This window comes from Pristis pectinata, chromosome 7 (genome assembly GCF_009764475.1).
Source record: "Pristis pectinata isolate sPriPec2 chromosome 7, sPriPec2.1.pri, whole genome shotgun sequence".
Classification (NCBI taxonomy): Eukaryota; Metazoa; Chordata; class Chondrichthyes; order Rhinopristiformes; family Pristidae; genus Pristis; species Pristis pectinata.
The window spans coordinates 56,456,456-56,474,568 of NC_067411.1; the positions used below are offsets into that span (position 1 = coordinate 56,456,456).

The 18,113-nt window shown below is 39.7% G+C and overlaps 1 protein-coding gene across 3 annotated transcripts in view; it reads left to right on the plus strand.

Annotated features, from left to right (window-relative positions):
* The window catches only part of cenpe (centromere protein E), a 109,722-nt gene that overhangs the window by 22,796 nt on the left and 68,813 nt on the right, over positions 1 to 18,113 (plus strand). For all 3 annotated transcript variants that reach the window (XM_052020556.1, XM_052020558.1, XM_052020557.1), the window contains exons 12-16: positions 1,494 to 1,613; positions 2,249 to 2,398; positions 6,175 to 6,295; positions 15,067 to 15,229; positions 17,920 to 18,031. In XM_052020556.1, the coding sequence (XP_051876516.1) occupies positions 1,494 to 1,613; positions 2,249 to 2,398; positions 6,175 to 6,295; positions 15,067 to 15,229; positions 17,920 to 18,031 (666 nt within the window). The remainder of the gene's footprint in view (positions 1 to 1,493; positions 1,614 to 2,248; positions 2,399 to 6,174; positions 6,296 to 15,066; positions 15,230 to 17,919; positions 18,032 to 18,113) is intronic.

An 18,113-nucleotide genomic window follows, 5' to 3' on the forward strand; every position in this document is an offset into this window, starting at 1 on the left:
TAATATGCAAAGGAATTTTTTAAGGGCTATTGGGAAAAGTTTGGCACTGTTTCATCCCTGTAGCAAATGTCTTGTTGCTCACTGATTAACTTGATGCAAATGCCAACATCTTTACAGTCTCTTGTGATGTGGTGAGACTTTGACAATGGAGACAAGTGAAAGAACAGGATTGTATATATAAACAGTGGAGGCTGGGCTAGAAATAGCATTATACTTTCACTGATTAGCATGTCATTTTTTGCATTTAAGGGGCATTTCTTTGATGCTACATATTGTGGTAGCTAAATTAGCTTTCAGTTTTAGTGTATGAAAGTAAGTAAACTACAACTTTCACTTTTCAACCAATGCATGCTAACATTCCAATGATTCTTTTGTTAATAGATTTATTAAGAAAGAGTGAATATAAAATAAGTATGATGTTGCATTATGAATTAACAATTGCCTGTATTGCACTTTCACCCTATGCTTTCTCGTAAGGGTGTTGTGCTGTTCTCCTCGACTTATTCCTTCCCATACTATCTTCAACTTATTGAAATATCCTTTTTAGTCCTCGGTTGTAGATTCCCTCAATTGTGATTAGACAGGGTCCTTGACTGTCATCATTTTCCAAGTTCTTGCTCTCCCCTTTCTTTCTACCCACCACCCGAAACTGAAGTTTTCCTGCTAGACGCTGTTGAATTGACTTGATCCCCTTTCTATAAGAGCAATGTTTGCTCTAGGAACAGATTTTAATATGTGGGAATAATATTTACTTTTTAGAACAGCTTGGCCTCCATACTGCATTGAAAGCCATCAAACAAAAATCTGATGGGTTGTGCAAGGGATGTGCAATGTCCTATTTATCAATGACTCTGCTTAGTATCAAGGCAGTAAAGATGAAAGCCTTGTCCCCATGTCTTTGAAATGCTTCTAATCTCTTTTTGATTGCTTTTCGTCTCTGAGACTACAGTAATTACTTTGTTGCATTTAAATGTTTTAAGGTCATGGTTTATACTTGTGTGTGGTTTCTGTTATTCTGTCTCCTTTTCAAATATAAATGGCATTTTGTTTTCTAGCTCGATTGGCTGTAGTTGAAATTTTAGCTTGTCAGTTCTCTTAAATGCTATTAACCTGGGTGTTTAATGTATTCTATACTATGTGTGGAAACAAAGGTGGAGGGGGAAGATGTGCAGCCTGATTTTGTCTTTTCAGTTATGCAAAGTATCTAAAGCATTAAGGGAAAGAAACAAAGGTGTTTCACATGCTTCTGTTTCTACAAGGTTGCAGAATGTTAGTGCTTGCATTTTAAATTAACAGTGTACAATTTCTGAAAATTTGAAAGAGCTGTACAAATTTGTGTACGAATTGGTTTGGATCTTCTTGTGAAACTCTTGCATTTCTCATCAATAAAAGTACTTAATTTCTTTTTGTACTATTTAGCAAGGGCATGAAATATTACCAATTAACAGAAGCAGACCAATTGCCATATGTGTAAATCATTCCTTTCCTATTAGTTTGCAAGCACTGCCAAATTCATGAAGAACACACCTCATGTGAATGAAGTGTTGGATGACCAAGCGATGTTGAAACGATATCTCAAAGAAATAGCGGGTCTGAAAGATAAACTGGAGGCAGTAAGTTATTTTTGAATGTTATATGGAATTCTAAGTTAACTTGCTTTTTGCCTCACTTACACTCTGAAGCAAGAAATGTCTTCACAATCTGGAAAAAAATAATTCTATTTGTATTAAAAATTGGAGAAGTCTATCATGGAATGGTAGAAAGTTTGGGAGCAAAGTGCCTTCTTCATTTGCTCAAAATGGCCATCGCCAGAACATTAACTACTTTTACTGCATCTAATTGATTGATTTTTGGGTTTATTGGGTGATATAGCAGTTCATGTTAGAATTGGTGGTTGACAAGTTATGAATGTGGATTACTTACCTCTTGGAGCAGTTGTATTAACTTGAAGGCTAATGTTTTCGATAGGTCTACAGTCAGCAGTTCAATACAGGATCAGTCACAGTTCATTTTGTTTACATGTATGCTCAAAGGGTGATTTTAACAATACCATGTTTTGGGCTTAAAGTTACCCCCTCATCTAAGCTTTGATGGGAATTTGTACCTGAGAGCTTTATTCATGGAAAATTGATTTTTTGCAACCTACCAGACATGCAAAAAAGATGACACTTGGCAAAATGTGTGATTTAACATAAGATGAAATTGAACATGGCGTCACATTGTAAAAAAAAATTCTGTTGTTGTCCAGCTTACTTCAGAAACTCGTGTCCATGAAATAGAGAAAGCTCAGCTTTTGTCTGAAAAACATCACCTTCAGCAGGAGCACGAGCAAAAAATAAAGAACTTGACAAGAATGCTTGTCAGAGCTTCATCTGATGACGACCAACTAGATACAAAGGTAAGCCAAATATCTTACAAACAAACCAACTATACTTGAAGTTAATTTCAATAAGTTTTGTGATGTATATCTGTGCAGTAAACTTTGGGTGTTCATATAAACAAGAATTTTTTTGCATTGGAAGAGTTGGTGCAAATTCTATCAGTTTTGTTTTTAACATGAGTACTGTTAACGTGTAATCTTTAGACTGTTGAAAATGGAATTTTAAAGGCATTATTTGGAGAAGGGTGTAATGAATCATTAGTAAAATGTCTATGCCCAGGTGTTACATTTTTCACTGAATTCTGTTTGTTCTTTAATGAAGATGGGTATTCCTTTGGTTATTCTGTAAGTGCTGCTGAAATTGTTTTCGTGATTCTGAATTTTTTTTTGAAGTTGCACTTCTTCAAATATGCCCCAGTAGTAAGTCGTTTCCTTTGCCTTTCAGTTCAACTTTTGTATTGCAAGTTGCCTGAAGTATATGCTGGGGTATCAGTGACTGGAGAAGAATAACATCAATAGTTTTGTTTTGATGAGATTTGAAGATTGAGGAGAAAGTGGCATAATGGAAAAGGAAATGGGGTGAATTCCAGCCCAGGATGAGATGCAGAGTACAACTGATAGAAAAAATTTGGGTTTTGGAACAGTACAGAATGAGAAACAGTAAAAATGACAGGGAAAAAAAAATAGGTTTTTAAACCCATGTTAAAGATATTTTAAATCTACTACCCAGTAGAGTGGGACCAGTTCAAATCATTAACTTTTTGGGCCTGTGAGCTTAAGTAGCATTGCAAGAATATAAGTTTTGTCATTCTAAAAGAGCTTGTACCTTGAGTTCATTTGGCAATTAACCTGCAAATCCACTAGTTTCTTGAAGCTTGAGGTAAAGCTGAATTTCTGTTATAATTGCTGTCTCTACCTTAATGACTGAATCTTGAGGGATGGCAGATACCCCTATATTTGGAGCCCAGTCAATTGCAGGAATTACAAGAGGTGCTTGCATAAGGGTATTGCCAGCTACCTGTGGGACTCCACTAGATCTACAAAAAGATACTCGATCTTGGACTTAATTTTAAATGGAGTTCAAGAACACAGTTGTTGAACCTCAATGACCACTTGGGGTGTATTGTATCTAATTATGGTCACTGCACCATAGAAAGGATGCAGAAAAGCAGAATGGTCCCATGGATGAGGGGCATATAGTGAATCTGAAGTAGTCCTCCTAATGTGCAAACAAGTTTTGAAAGGCTATTTCCAAATCATGAAAAACAAGATTGTTCCTGATGCTAAGGGATTCAGAAGCAAATGATGTGGATTTAAAGTGATTAGCAAAAGAGCCAAAGTGACATGAGGTAAATTTTCATGCATTCAGTAATTACGATCTAGAACTTATTGCTTGAAAGGGAGATAAAAGCAGATTTGGTTATTCCCTTCAAAAAGAAATTGGATGAATACTTGAAGAAAAATGTTACAGGTTACAGCAAAAAAGCTAGGGATTGTGACTGACCAAATTGCTCTGGCAAAGAATCAGGATAGATTTGATGAGCTGAATGGCCTCCAATTACATTTCTGTAATTCTATACATTTGTACTTAGTCAACATTTGTGTTAGACTGGCACGTTGATAATTTTGAGCAAAATAACAAACTGCTGGAGGAAATCAGTGGGTCAAGCAGCATCTGTGGAGGCAAATGGATAGTGGATGTTTCAGGTCAAGATCCTGCATCAGTACTAGCAAATAAAGGGGAAATAAACTATATAAAGAGATGAGGGGGAGGGGTGAGGCAGGAGCTGGTGAGCAATAGGTAGATCCAGGAGAGAAGGGGTTGATGGGCAGATGGTGCTAGGTGGGGGAGGGAGGGGTGGAGATAGCGACAGGTGATAGTGGAGCAACAAAAGGTTGCAGGTTATGGAATCTGAATAGAAAGGAAGATGGTGAACGGAACCAGCTAAGGGAGGGATGCTGGGCCAAAGAAGAACAGTGGGGGAAGAGGATATGGGTACGAGTGAGTGGAGTGTGTGAGTGATAGGCAGACCAGGTGGGGAGGGGAAAAGTAACTGGGAATCAGAGGGTTGTGGAGAGAAGGGTGTGTGAGAGAGGACCTGTGTGGATCAAGAGGAGAGAGGGAGGAATGGGGTGCGGGTTATCTGAACTGGAGAATTTAATGTTCATGTCATTGGATTGTAGATTACCCAGGTGGAATATGAGATACTGTTAATCTAGTTTGTATTTGACCTCTCCCTGTAGAGGAGCAAAGGAGGACAGATCAGTATGGGGAGGGGAGTTAAAATGGCTTGCAGCTGGGAGCTTGGGATGACCATTGCAGACAGAGCGCAGGCACTCAGTAAAGTGCTTGCCCAGTCTGTGCATGGTCTCTCTCCCCGATATATAGGAGGCTACATCACAAGCACTGAATGCAGTGGACAAGGATGGAGGAGGTGCATGTGACTCACTCCCTCACCTGGAAGAACTGTTTCAATTCCTGTACAGTGGAGAGGAAGGAGGTGTAGCTTCAGGTGTTTGATCAGCATTTGGGCTGATCACTTGGGTATATCACTTGGTCAGAGTGCCAGCATGGATTTGAAATTGCTAGGTCGCGTTTGCATAATCTTGTTGAGTTATTCAAAGTACGATCTGAAAATGTGTAATTTTAAAATTACTGAATTTATATTTGGTAAAGCCCAAGCTTTGGGCTGGGAGATCCACTTCCATTTCTGTGCTTGCATTTGATTTCTAGCCATGTTATCTTAATTGTCACAAGTAGTTTTGCACAATAGATTATAAGAATCTGAGACAGTCTTCCAAAGTGGATTGGAAATTGGTTAAGTGGGAACAGAATAGTGATTTGAAGAGTACCCACTTTACTCAGTGTACACAAGATTGGAGGAGTTGGCCAGCACTTCCATTCAATATGACTGTGGCTGATCTGCCCCAACCCTCAGCTCCTCCATTGTGCCAGTTCCTCACAGCCCTGAATTCCCAGATCTATCTTTCAAAAATTTATCTACCCTCAATGATCTAGCCTCCACAATCCTTTACAGTAGAGAATTCCAGAGATTCACCACCCTCTGTAAGAAGAAATTCTTATGTTCCTGTTTTAAATGACTGCCCCCTTACCTTGTAACTGTGTCCCCTTGTTCAATTCTCTCCCTCTGGTGGAACCATCTCAACATCTACCCTGTCTTACCCTTTCAGGATTTTGTATATTTCAATAAGATCACCCTTCATTCTTAACTCCAAAGAATATAGATTCAACATTTTTAGCAACTCCTGATTAAAATAAACTTCCCATCCCAGGAATTAACATTGAATGTTTTAAAAAAAAGGAAACAAAAACTGTACATGTGTGGCCTTGCCAACAGCCTACACAGTTGTAGCAATACTCTTCTGTTTCTAAACTCTAACTCCTTTTCATTTTCCTCTTTCATTCCAGGAAGAATTCTCTTCCAGTCCTATGTTTGGATTTGATTTTCAATGTCTTGTGCTTTATATGATGTTTATATTTGAGACTGCTATCAGAACTGGCTAGACAATTTTCTTTGAAGCAGCTTTCTAACTCCAGGTCTGCAAAAATAATTTGTCTTAATCAATTTTTCAAAAAAATTTGTCCTGCTGGGTTTCATGAAGTGATGATTGCAAGCAAAGGTTATGCAAAACATTGGATGGAAGCCATGTTCAGTGGATTGAGGAGTAGGGTCAGCAATAAATTCAATTGAGACTGATTTGTATGGGAGTCGATATATGGGCCTGCATTTACCTCTGGAGTATGCTATACAATATCTGTTTCTATTTTTAAGGCCAGAAGAAAAAGGAGATTTACCTGGGCTCCCGGAAAAGTGCAAGTCAGTTTGAATTTTGCAACTGATAATGCCGCAAAAATTATAAAGTTGGATCAAGCCTTTCAAGAGTTAGATGAAAGTAAGTTGAATGAATGTTCTCTAGATCTTTAATTCAACTGCTCATTTAATGACTATTAAAAATAAACCCAAAAACAGATTCTGGTTTTTCTCTAAGTATTCTTTCTGCAAAGCATAATTGGTTGTTTCTTTTGGGAAATTAGACTTTGTAAGCCATGGAATCAACATCAATTTAATACTTTAAGGTGAAATGTTAAGACTGTTGCCTTTCAGCTCTGTACGAGTTTCATGCAAAAGGGTGAAGAATCCTGCTGGAATTTGGTAGAGTTTATGTATTTGAACAGATAAATGTAAAAGAAAATGTAATCATGTCAAATATCAGTTATTCTTGTTGGAAGACTGATCAAATTGGATATATAATAAAGAAGACAACTACCACAAAAATTTCAAATGGTGTGAAAATGACACTAAGATTTACTTTCGAGATGTTGAAAAATATAAGTAGACTGCTGTTATTTGATTAATCTGGGAGCCATGGATCAAAGAAATGGGCCAATGTGTGTTCACGTGGACTATCAAGTACCTAAATATACTAATCGTGTTTTCCAACACTTGGCTGTAGCCTTCTAACCCTTAGGTATTCATGTGCTTATTGAGATATTTCTTAAATATTGTGAGAATACCTATTTCCATTTCCCCCTCAGACCAGGTTTTCCAGATTCCAATGATCTTGGTGAAAAAGTTCTTTCTCTGATTTCTCCCTCGATAGCTTCTGCACATTGTCTTAAACTAGTGTCTTCTACCACTAGAGTTGGATTCACTGGCCTACAATCACCTGGCTTATCCCTGCTACCCTCCTTGAATAAAGGTAGCACACTTATCTTCCAGTCATCTAGCATCTCACCTGTGACCAGTGAAGATTTTAAAATCTCCGTGAGACCTCCACCAACCTCTTCCCTTGCCTCCCAAAACAGATGGGGACGCATCTCCTCAAGCTCTAGGCATTTATCCACCTTTAAGCTTGTTAAGATGTTTTATGCTCCTTTTTTAAATCACAACTTGTTGTAGAGTTTCACCCCCCCTCTTTCCCACCTCCTCCCCCCCGAATTCTCCAACTACAAAGTCCATTTCAGTGAATACAGATAAGAAGTACTCCTTTTAAGAGCTCACCATCTCTGGCTCAAATTGCCTTGTCCCTAATGGGCTTGGCTCTTTCCCTAAAAATGCTTTGGTATTTTCCTTAATCTTGTCTGCTAATGATATTTCACGCCTCCTCTTTGCCCTCCCAATTTGTCTTTTAAACACCTTTGACAATCTTTCTATTTTCTTGCCAGGTCTTCCCTGTTTTCAGTTCTCCATACCTGCAACATGCTTTCCTCCTTTTGGTTTATCCAACCCTCACTATCTCTTAACGGCCAGGGTTTCTTGCCCTTCGGCCTTATTGGATCATGTTTAGCCTTGAACTCTCATACATTCACTTTTGAAAGATTCCCACTTGTTGGATGTAGACTTAGCTGCTCAGTCCACTTTTGCCCGATCTTGTCTTTATGATATTAAAATCTGCCTTCCCCAATTTAAGGACAACATCTGGTCCATCCTTTTCCTTTCACGTAACTACCTTGAAAATTAGTTATGATTACCATCTCCAAAATGCTCTTGCACAATGAACACACCAATCGCTTTTCCAGCTGTATTGCCTGAGATTATGCTCATTAATGCCCATTTGTCTAGTAGGATTACCTATGTACTGACTCAAAGCTCTCATGAGTGCACTTTAAAAATTTCACCCCTTCTAAATTTTTCACACTTGGGCAATCCCAGTTAATATGGTGGGTTAAAATCCCCTCCTAGTTAACCCGATTTTTCCCACATCTGTATGTGATTTTTCCTATACATCTGCTCATCTATTTCCCACTGGCTGTTTGGAGGTCTGTAGGACATTCCTGGGAAAGTGATCACCCCTTTGTTTTTAAGCTATGGCCACATTTGAAGACCCTTTTAGGAATTCCTCCCTCATCACTGCCTTAATATGCATGAATTAATTCATCAATTTTATCACCTTTGCTAGTAATTTCCACCCTGCTCTCAAATTCATTTCCTCTATTTCTCTCCCTTTTTTCTGGATCTCTGTCTCCAAATCAGGAGACAAACTATCCATTGATGTCTATTATAAACGCACTGATTCCCACAGCTCCCTCAACAGCACCTCTTCCCAGCCTCTCCCATGTTAGGGCACCATCTCTTTCTCTGTCACCACCACATCTGTTCCAGAACTTTCAAGATGCCCTCCTTTTTTTTTCAGGAAATGTGGCCTCCCCTCTACTGTAGTTGATGGAGTCCTCACTCACGTTTCCTGGACATCTGCTCTCATTTCACCCCCTGCTACCAGGCAGAACGGAGAAGTTTTCTTGGTCTTTGCCTTTCACCCATCCAGCATCCATATCCAGCATCCACATCCAGCATATCATCTTCTGCCATTTCCTCTAGTTGCAACGGGATTCCACCACCAGTCACATCTTCCCCCTTTCTTGTTGCCCAGCCCCTTTTTTGGCTTTCTGCAGGGACTGCACTCTCCATGACTCCTTAGTCTGCTCCCCACCCACGCACCCCTCCCCATCCCCTGCAACTGTAGGAGGTGCAACACTTGTCCCTACACCACCTCCCTCACCATTATCCAGTGAGCTAAACAGCCCTTCCAGATTCACGTGCACCTCTTCCCACTTGGTCTATTATATTAGGTGCTCTTGATGTGGTCTCCTCTACTCTGGAGAAACCAAGCATAGTGTAGGCAATCATTTTGCAGAGAAATTTCCCTCTGACCACAATGGCCATCTTGAATTTTGGGTTGCATGTCATTTCAACTCCCCTCCCCATTTCCACACCAACCTATGTCCTTGGCCTTCTCCACTGCCACAGTGAGGTCAAATGTAAACTCGAAGAACAAAACCTCATGTTCCACTTGGGTAGCCTACTGTATATAACAATTGAATTTTCCAATTTCAGATGCCCACACCCCCTGTGTTCTTTTCCCACTTCTATTGTTCCATCTAGGTTCTCTATTCCTTTGTTTACCTTTTCCATTTCTTCCCCCACCACCCCCTTGTATTACCTAGATTTGTTACCCTCCCCTACCTCCTTCCATCTGCCCATCACCTGTACACCTGTCCACCTGGGTTTCTTATCCCTTGGCCTACCCTTCTTATCCCCTCTCCCACCTGGTTTGTTTCTTGTCCCAGATGACAGCATCTGCAGTCATGTGTCTCTAACAATTAACATTGTAATACCTAAAGATTCTAAACCCTGGAATGTTTTAATCACGTCTCTGTGACAACAACAATATTATATTCCCTTATGCTAATCAATGCAGTTAGTTCTTCCTTACTAGTTACACTCCTTCCATTAAACTAAACACAAGTTAGCCTTGCATTCCTCCTGTGTACCCTGTTTGAATACATCTCCCCCACAGTTGTAAACTGCAGCCAAATTTCTTTAAAGCTTCAACAACACTAGCAAACTTCTCCACATAGAGGGATATGTGGGGTGAAGGGGTTAGATAGTCTTAGGTGAGGTTTAAAGGTTGGCATAACATTGTGGGCTGAAGGGCCTGTATTGTGCTGTACTGTTCTATGATTCTATGGTTAAAGTTGTATTGATTCTGCTTCAGATGCAACCAGTCCAGACTGCACACATTCCTCCTTTCCCAGAAACAGTCCTGTGGTCCAGAAATTAAATTACTAAGCAACAGTGGGTATAGGAACAGAATGCGGAGGCGGTTAAATGCGTGGTTGAGGGATTGGAGTAAGGAACAGGGATTCAGTTTTCTGGATCATTGGGGCCTCTTCTGGGGCAGGTATGACCTGTTCAAAGAGGACGGGTTGCACTTGAATCCCAGGGGGACCAACATACTGGCAGGGAGGTTTGCTAAGGCTACTGGGGAGAGTTTAAACTAGAATTGTTGGGGGGTGGGATCCGTACTGGAGAGACTGGGGAAGAGGTGTTTGGCTCTCAAATAGAGAAGGCTAGGAGTAAGTACCATAGGCAGGTGATAGAGAAGGGATGTGTTCAGACAGGCTTGAGATGTATCTATTTTAAAGCAAGGAGTGTTGTGAACAAGGCAAATGAGCTCAGAGCTTGGATCGATACTTGGAGCTGTGATGTGGCCATTACGGAGACTTGGATGGCTCCAGGGCTGAAATGGTTGATTCAAGTGCTGGGTTTAGATGTTTCAGGAAGGACAGGGAGGGAGGCAAGAGAGGTGGGGGAGTGGCACTGTTGATCAGAGATAATGTCACAACTGCGGAAAAGGTGGACGTTATGGAGGGATTGTCTACGGAGTCTCTGTGGGTGGAGGTTAGGAACAGGAAGGGGTCGATAACGGTGCTGGGTGTTTTTTATAGGCCGCCCTATTGAGGAGCAGATAGGGAAGAAGATCCTAAAAATGTGTGAGAATAACAGAGTTGTTGTGATGGGGGATTTTAATTTCCCAAGCATCGATTGGCATCTCCAGACAGTGAGGGGTTTAGATGGGGTGGAGTTTGTTAGGTGTGTTCAGGAAGGGTTCTTGACACAGTATGTAGCTAGACCTACAAGAGGAGAGGCTGTGCTTGATTTGATATTGGGTAATGAACCTGGTCAGGTGTCAGATCTCTCAGTTGGTGAATATTTTGGTGATAGTGATCATAATTCTATCTTCTTTATGTTAGCACTAGAGAGGGATAGGAGCAGACAGGCTAGAAAGGTGTTTACTTGGAGTAAAGGGAATTATGAGGCTCTCAGGCAGGAAATTAGAAGATTAAATTGGGAACAGATGTTCTCTGGGAAAAGTACGGAAGATATGTGGCAAATATTCAGGGGGTTATTTGTGTGGAGCTCTGCACGGACATGTTCTGATGAGACGGGAGTCATGATAGGATACAGGAACCGTGGTGTACAAAGGCTATAATAAATCTAGTCAAAAGGAAAAGAAAAGCATACAAAAGGTACAGAGAGCTAGGTAATGTTAGAGATCTGGAGGAGTACAGGGCTAAAAGGAAGGAACTTAAGAAAGAGATTAGGAGAGCCAGAAGGGGACATGAGAAGGCCTTGGCGGGCAGGATTAAGGAAAACCCCAAGGCGTTCTACAAGTATGTGAAGAGTAAGAGGATGAAATGCGAAAGGATAGGGCCTATCAAGTGCAGCAGTGGAAAAGTGTGTATGGATTCAGAAGAAATAGCAGAGGTACTTAACGAATACTTTACGTCAGTATTCACCACAGAAAAAAAAAGATCTGGGGGATTGTAGTGGGGAGTTGCAGCGGCCTGAAAAGCTTGAGCATGTAGATATTAGAAAAGAGGTGATGCTGAAACTTTTGGAAAGCATCAAGTTAGATAAGTTGCCGGGATCGGATGAGATGTACCCCAGATTGCTGTGGGAGGTGAGGGAGGAGATTGCAGAGCCTCTGACGATGACCTTTGTGTTGTCCGTGGAGACGGGAGAGGTTCCGGAGGATTGGAGGGTTGCAGATTTTGTTCCCTTATTCAAGAAGGGGAGTAGGGATAGCCCAGGAAATTATAGACTGGTGAGTCTTACCTCAGTGGTTGGTAAGCTGATGGAGAAGATCCTGAGAGACAGGATTTATGAACATTTGGAGAAGTATAATATGATTAGGAATAGTCAGCGTGGCTTTAAGGGCAGGTCCTGCCTAATGAGCCTGATTGAATTTTTTGAGGATGTGACTAAGCACATTGATGAAGGGAGAGCAGTAGATGTAGTGTATATGGATTTCAGCAAGGCGTTTGATAAGGTACTCTATGCAAGGCTTATGGAGAAGGTGAGGAGACATGGGATCCAAGGGGACATTGCATTGTGGATCCAGAACTGGCTGGCCCACAGAAGGCAAAGAGTGGTTGTTGCAGGGTCGTATTCTGAGTGGAGGTCAGTGACCAGTGGTGTACCTCAAGGATCTGTACTGGGACACCTACTATTTGTGGTTTTCATAATTGACCTGGATGAGGAAGTGGAGGGGTGGGTTAGTAAGTTTGCAGATGACACGAAGGTTGAGGGTGTTGTGGATAGTTTGGAGGGCTGTCAGAGGTTACAGAGGGACAGAGATAGGATGCAGAGTTGGGCTGAGAAGTGGCAGATGCAGTTCAACCCAGATAAGTGTGAAGTGGTTCATTTTGGTAGGTCAAATATGTTGGCGGAATATAGTATTAATGGTAGGACTCTTGGCAGTGTGGAAGATCAGAGGGATCTTGGGGTCCGAATCCATAGGATGCTCAAAGCGGCTGCGCAGGTTGACTCTGTGGTTAAGAAGGCATATGGTGTATTGTCCTTCATCAATAGGGGAATTGAATTTAGGAGCTGTGAGGTATTGTTGCAGCTGTATAGGTCCCTGGTCAGACCCCACTTGGAGTACTGTGCTCAATTCAGGTCGCCTCACTACAGGAAAGATGTGGAAGCCATAGAGAGAGTGCAGAGGAGATTTACAAGGATGCTGCCTGGAATGCATAGCATGCCTTATGAAAACAGGTTGAGGGAACTTGGCCTTTTCTCCTTGGAGAGACGGAGGATGAGGGGGGACCTGATAGAGGTATATAAGATGATGAGAGGTATTGATCGGGTAGATAGTCAGAGGTTTTTCCCCAGGGTTGAATTGGTGGCCACAAGAGGACATAGGTTTAAGGTGCTGGGGAGTAGATATAGAGGAGATGTCAGGGGTAAGTTTTTTACTCAGAGTGGTGAGTGCGTGGAATGGGCTGCCGGAAACGGTGGTGGAGGCTGATACGATAGGGTCTTTCAAGAGACTGTTAGGTAGATATATGGAGCTGAGTAAAATAGAGGGCTATGGGTAAGCCTAGTAATTTCTAGGGTAGGGACATGTTCAGCACAGCTTTGTGGGCCGAAGGGCCTGAATTGTGCTGTAATTGTTCTATGTTCTAATACCATTGCTTTCACCATTCCTTTGTTGGGGCAAAATTTAAAACTTAGAAGTATATGGAGTTTTCGTAATGCATTGGATAAACTTTTAAGCATTGGGTCCATTTGCTGCTTCCGGCCTGTGTACATAGAGAATCAGCAGAGAATGATCCCAAATGTCAGTGGGATGAGATATGAAAGCTAGAGAAGCCAAGTCTATGGAAAGCCTTGCAGTATATTAAACACTAAAATATTCAACAATTTTTGTTGGTGCATTCCAGCTCTTAACAGCTCTATTATGTGAATAAATTTCTGGACTTAATTTTTCAGCAAATTATGTCCTCTGGTTACTAAAACATTTGCCAAGCAAAACATTTTTTTGCATATTTGCATTCTCAAGTCTCTGATTTAAATACCTCTGTTGTGTTGAGCCCTAACATTCTCAAGTTACAGAGACCTATCCCGGTTTCTCTAATCTCTGGATTTAAATCCCTCATCTCTGTCATGGTAAGTTGCCAAGGCTTTGACGTCCTCAATGGGCTTTGGTGTCCAGACTTCTATAATGATTCAGCTGAGGCCAAACTTGAGATTTGTCAAGGTATAGTGCAGCATCCTTTGATCTGTTTTTGAGCTTGTAAACAAAATCGGGTATCCGAAGTGCTTTCTTAAATGTCTTCTTAACTTCTCTGCCATCTTCAAAAAAAAAAGTGAATATATTATCAGTTCTATATTCCTACAACTCGTCAAAGTTGCATTGATAATGTAATGTTTTTGTTCCTCCTAAAGTGCATCATGTCATATTTATTAGCATCACTGTATATTGAATCTGTCATTCATCAGTCTCTTTTTGTTTAAGTTTTCTATCAATAACTCCACTTTTAACAATTTTATCAAGGTTTGCGTCATCTGCAAACTTGGAAATTGTACCCCCAATGATGTCCAGATGACGTATCTATGACATAAAAAGCAATGGTCCCCTGTGCCGATCCATGGAGTTTACCACTATATACTTCACTGCAGTATGAATAGCTTCCTTTTATTGTTCCTGTATTTTTTTTAACTGAAATGTATCATTGCCATCTTCCCTTTATTTTCAGCATAAATCTGTTAAAATGTGATGCTTTATCATTTGTTCTTTAGAAAGCCCATCTATCTAAAGATGATTAATAGACAATGCCCAGAACTTCTGCTATTTCCACCCTAACTTTACTCAGCAACCTACAATATAGAAACACAAAATGCTGAAAGTGCTCAGCACATCCAGCAGGGTATCTAGAGAGGGAAAGAGTAAAAATAAGAATAAAAATTTCACTCTCTGGCTTCCAAAATATGCTTCCTAACCTGGACACTTCTGGTATTTTTTGTTTCAACTAAGAATGTGTTCTTCCTGGATAAATGAATATAATTATAATTTCTCCCTGATGTTTAGTTTCCTATGATTTGAAATTTGATTTCTTGCATGTTTTTCTGGAGTACAAAATTCTAGATCTGATGTTTCTTAGTGTGGTGATTTTTAAAATGTTTATCTTTTTCTGTCTTAATGAGGTTATAGTAAGTGATGTTTTATTTTGTTCTGCCCATCTCAGAATACATGTTGATTGGACTGCACAAAAGTAAAATATCCTCATCAATTTATTCATCCTGTGCCTTTTTAAACGACTTGTATCCCTTTTTTGTTCAATCCACTTAAGCTGTTCTTTAGCGAAGTCTCTACAACATTCCTTCGCCATCCTTAATTTGTTTTCCCCATCAGTCTAGCCTGTGACACATAACAATCCCGATGTTGTTGCTCTATTATTTTGAGTAATTGGCTATTCTTTGGTATCAGCTTCTCCTGTTCTGTCACCTACTTTTGCTTCCCTTGTTTGTCATAATTAGTGACCCAGGTAATTTCTGCTGTAAACCTTCTGAGTTTTGATTATGTTTTTGAAATAGTTCCTGAAGAGTTTCTGGATGATCAGCAGTCTGATATGATGTCAGGGTGCAGTAGTCAAATCACAGTAAGAAGAGGAGGAAGTTGTGGGTACCAGATACCTTCATTTGAAGATTCTCCACATTTCAATGATCAAAGCAGATTGAGCCAAACCTCTCTTACTAGGTAAGGTTTTTCCAATGCACAGAAAAAGCGATAGTTCTCCTTGGTGGCCATTTACAATATTATCAGATGTGATTGCCTTGAAACAAACTCTAGTGAGTTTCATACTTAATAGCTTTTCATCTTTATGATGGGACAGAAGTTTATTGAAGCGCAGTTTATACTCTTGAATTTGACCCAGTTATATCACTCCTTCCTATTAACCATAAAGAGCTCAATGGAAGCATGAATACACCATTGGGCCCCATGTGCCTGCTTTGCCATTGAATGATTTATGGCTGATCATCTTCCTCAGCTTTACTTTCCTGCGCTAACCTCATATCAATTCATTAATATCAAAAGTATATTAATCTGTATATGACATTCTGAATGGTTGACATCTCACTTCAAAATTGTGACCCTGCAGTATGAATGGCTTCCTTTTATTGTTCCTGTATTTTCTTTTAACCGAGATGTTTCATTACCATCTTCCCTTTTTATTTTCAGAATAAATCTGTTAAAATGTGATGCTTTATCATTTGCTCTTTAGAAAGCCCATCTATCCAAAGGTGATTGATAGACAATACCCAGAGCTAAAATAGGCACTCATCATCTTCATATCAACCCTGCCAAGCCCCATAAGAATTTTGTATATTTCAATGAGTTCATTGTTCTAAATTCTAGAGAGTATTGGTTCAGTCTGCTAAATCTGTCACCCTTTGACAAAATTGCCATCCCAGATACCAGTTTGGTGTGCCTTTGCTACACTCTCTCAATCACAGTTTCATCTTTCCTTAAGAAGGGAAATCAGTTGTGTTCACGGTACTCCCAGATGTAGTTTTACTAGGGTCTTGTATGGTTGGAGAAAATCTTTATTCCTGCACTCAAATCCTCATGCCAACCTGACATTTGTCTTCCCAATTGCTTGTTCTCTCTAACTTTAGCTGATCTGTGTATAAAGGTACCTTTGAACACCTGATATCTTCCAAATTCTCACCTTTTAAACCATACGTGTGCTTTTATTTTTTTCTCTACCAAAGTGGATGACCTCAAACTTTCCCACTTATTCCATCTACCATGCCCCTATTCATTTACTTAACCTGTCTATATCTCTGAAAATCTCTGCATCATTCCCACAGCCCACACTGCCACCATCTTTGTGTCATCAGCAAACCTGGATATATTGCGCTTGATCCCTTCATCCAAATCATTGATAGAGGGTTGCTAATTAATCCCATTTATTCCTACATTTTCTGTCCATTAACTAATCCTTAATCTTTGCCAATATATTACCCCAATACTAAGTGCTCTAATTTTAATTCATCTCTTATGTAACGCATTATTGGAGGACTCCTGAAAGTCAAAAGGCACAACATCTATTTGTTTGCCCTCATTCTGCTTGTTACAACTTCGTAATAGTCAGATTTGACAAAGTTTTTCCAATTTTAAACCCATTTTGACTCCAACTCTGCAAAATCCTGTTATTGTTTTATATATGTATGTTACCCTTTTCTTAATAATAGGTTCCAGTGTTTTCACCACTACTGATGCTTGGCTAACTGGCCAATAGTTTTCTTTCTCCCTCAGAGTGGGGTTGCATTTGCCATCTTCCAATCTGTGAGAACTGTTCCAGAACCTATAGAGTTTTGGAAGATGATAACCAGAGCATCTGCTGTCACTACTGCCACATCTTTCAAATCTGTTAGGATGCAGGTCATCATGTCATTGCCAAAGAAGTTTAAACAGATGTTGGGATTTTGTCCCATATTTCTGTCATGATTTCAATGTCTAAAGAAAATGCTAATGATAATTTAGCATATATTAATATGCCCCATTGCAATCTGTTCACCAGCATATTAACTAGTAGCAGCCAAGAAGATATTCTTTTATTTGCTATAAAACCTTTTGCTCAAGTTTGCCTTGCTACTTTAAGCAACTGCAGACTTTTTATGGCAAATAGATAACTCCTTAGCCTTTACGGTAAAAATATTTTTAGGTTTTTGACTTGGAATTGAGAAAACCCTTTGAAGTCAATATGTTTGTGTTGAAATTTAATGAAAACATTTAAATAAGCTATGCAAACAGTCCCCAGGTTACATAATGGTTCTATTCCTGTGAATTGTCTGTAAATCTATTTTTTCATAAATCAGAAACGAGCAATATCAATGGTTGATTAACATGAACATTATTTATTGTCTTTCCCTGAGTAATTACAATAGTACAGAATCTGACATTTCCACATTGGTTTCAATGGTCTTTAAAAGTATCAATGGTTGTTGCATTGTTTGATAAAGTATTTTACAAGTGTCAATAGAAGAAATTGCCTTGTCACTTTCCAAAGTAAAACTCCTGGCCTCCTGCTGTCAACTGGCAGCCTGTGTTCTTAAAGACAGGTGTCTGTTTGATTACTGCAGGGAGATTACATGTAAAGACTTTTTTTAAATTAACCAGCTGCTACCCCTTATTCCATAACTCCTGAAGATGTTTGCATTTCTGTAACTAATGTTCCTTTCTTGAAAAATTCTTTATGCAAATTTGCCCATAAATTTTTAAAGTCTATTTTCTGTCAGGTTTTCCATAACCCAAGGATCCCCTGTAGTGATTCAGCTTAATTGAAACATGAATGTGACTTGATTTGTGCACCATATCAACCATCATCTTGCCTGAAGTGATATTTAGTTGCTACTTTTGAATATATCAAATTGATTCCATAGTATTCTGTATGATGGATCTCCAAAGGATGAATCAGAAAAAAGAATTTCTGAGCTGGAGCAAGAGCTAGAAGACTTGACAAAAGAGAAAGAAAAACAAATCATACAGTTAAAGGTCAGTGCGATTAATAGTTGGTCCATTTCCTTTTGATTTTATCAAAGTAGTGTGTTAGAATTACCATAAGAGTGGACCTTTC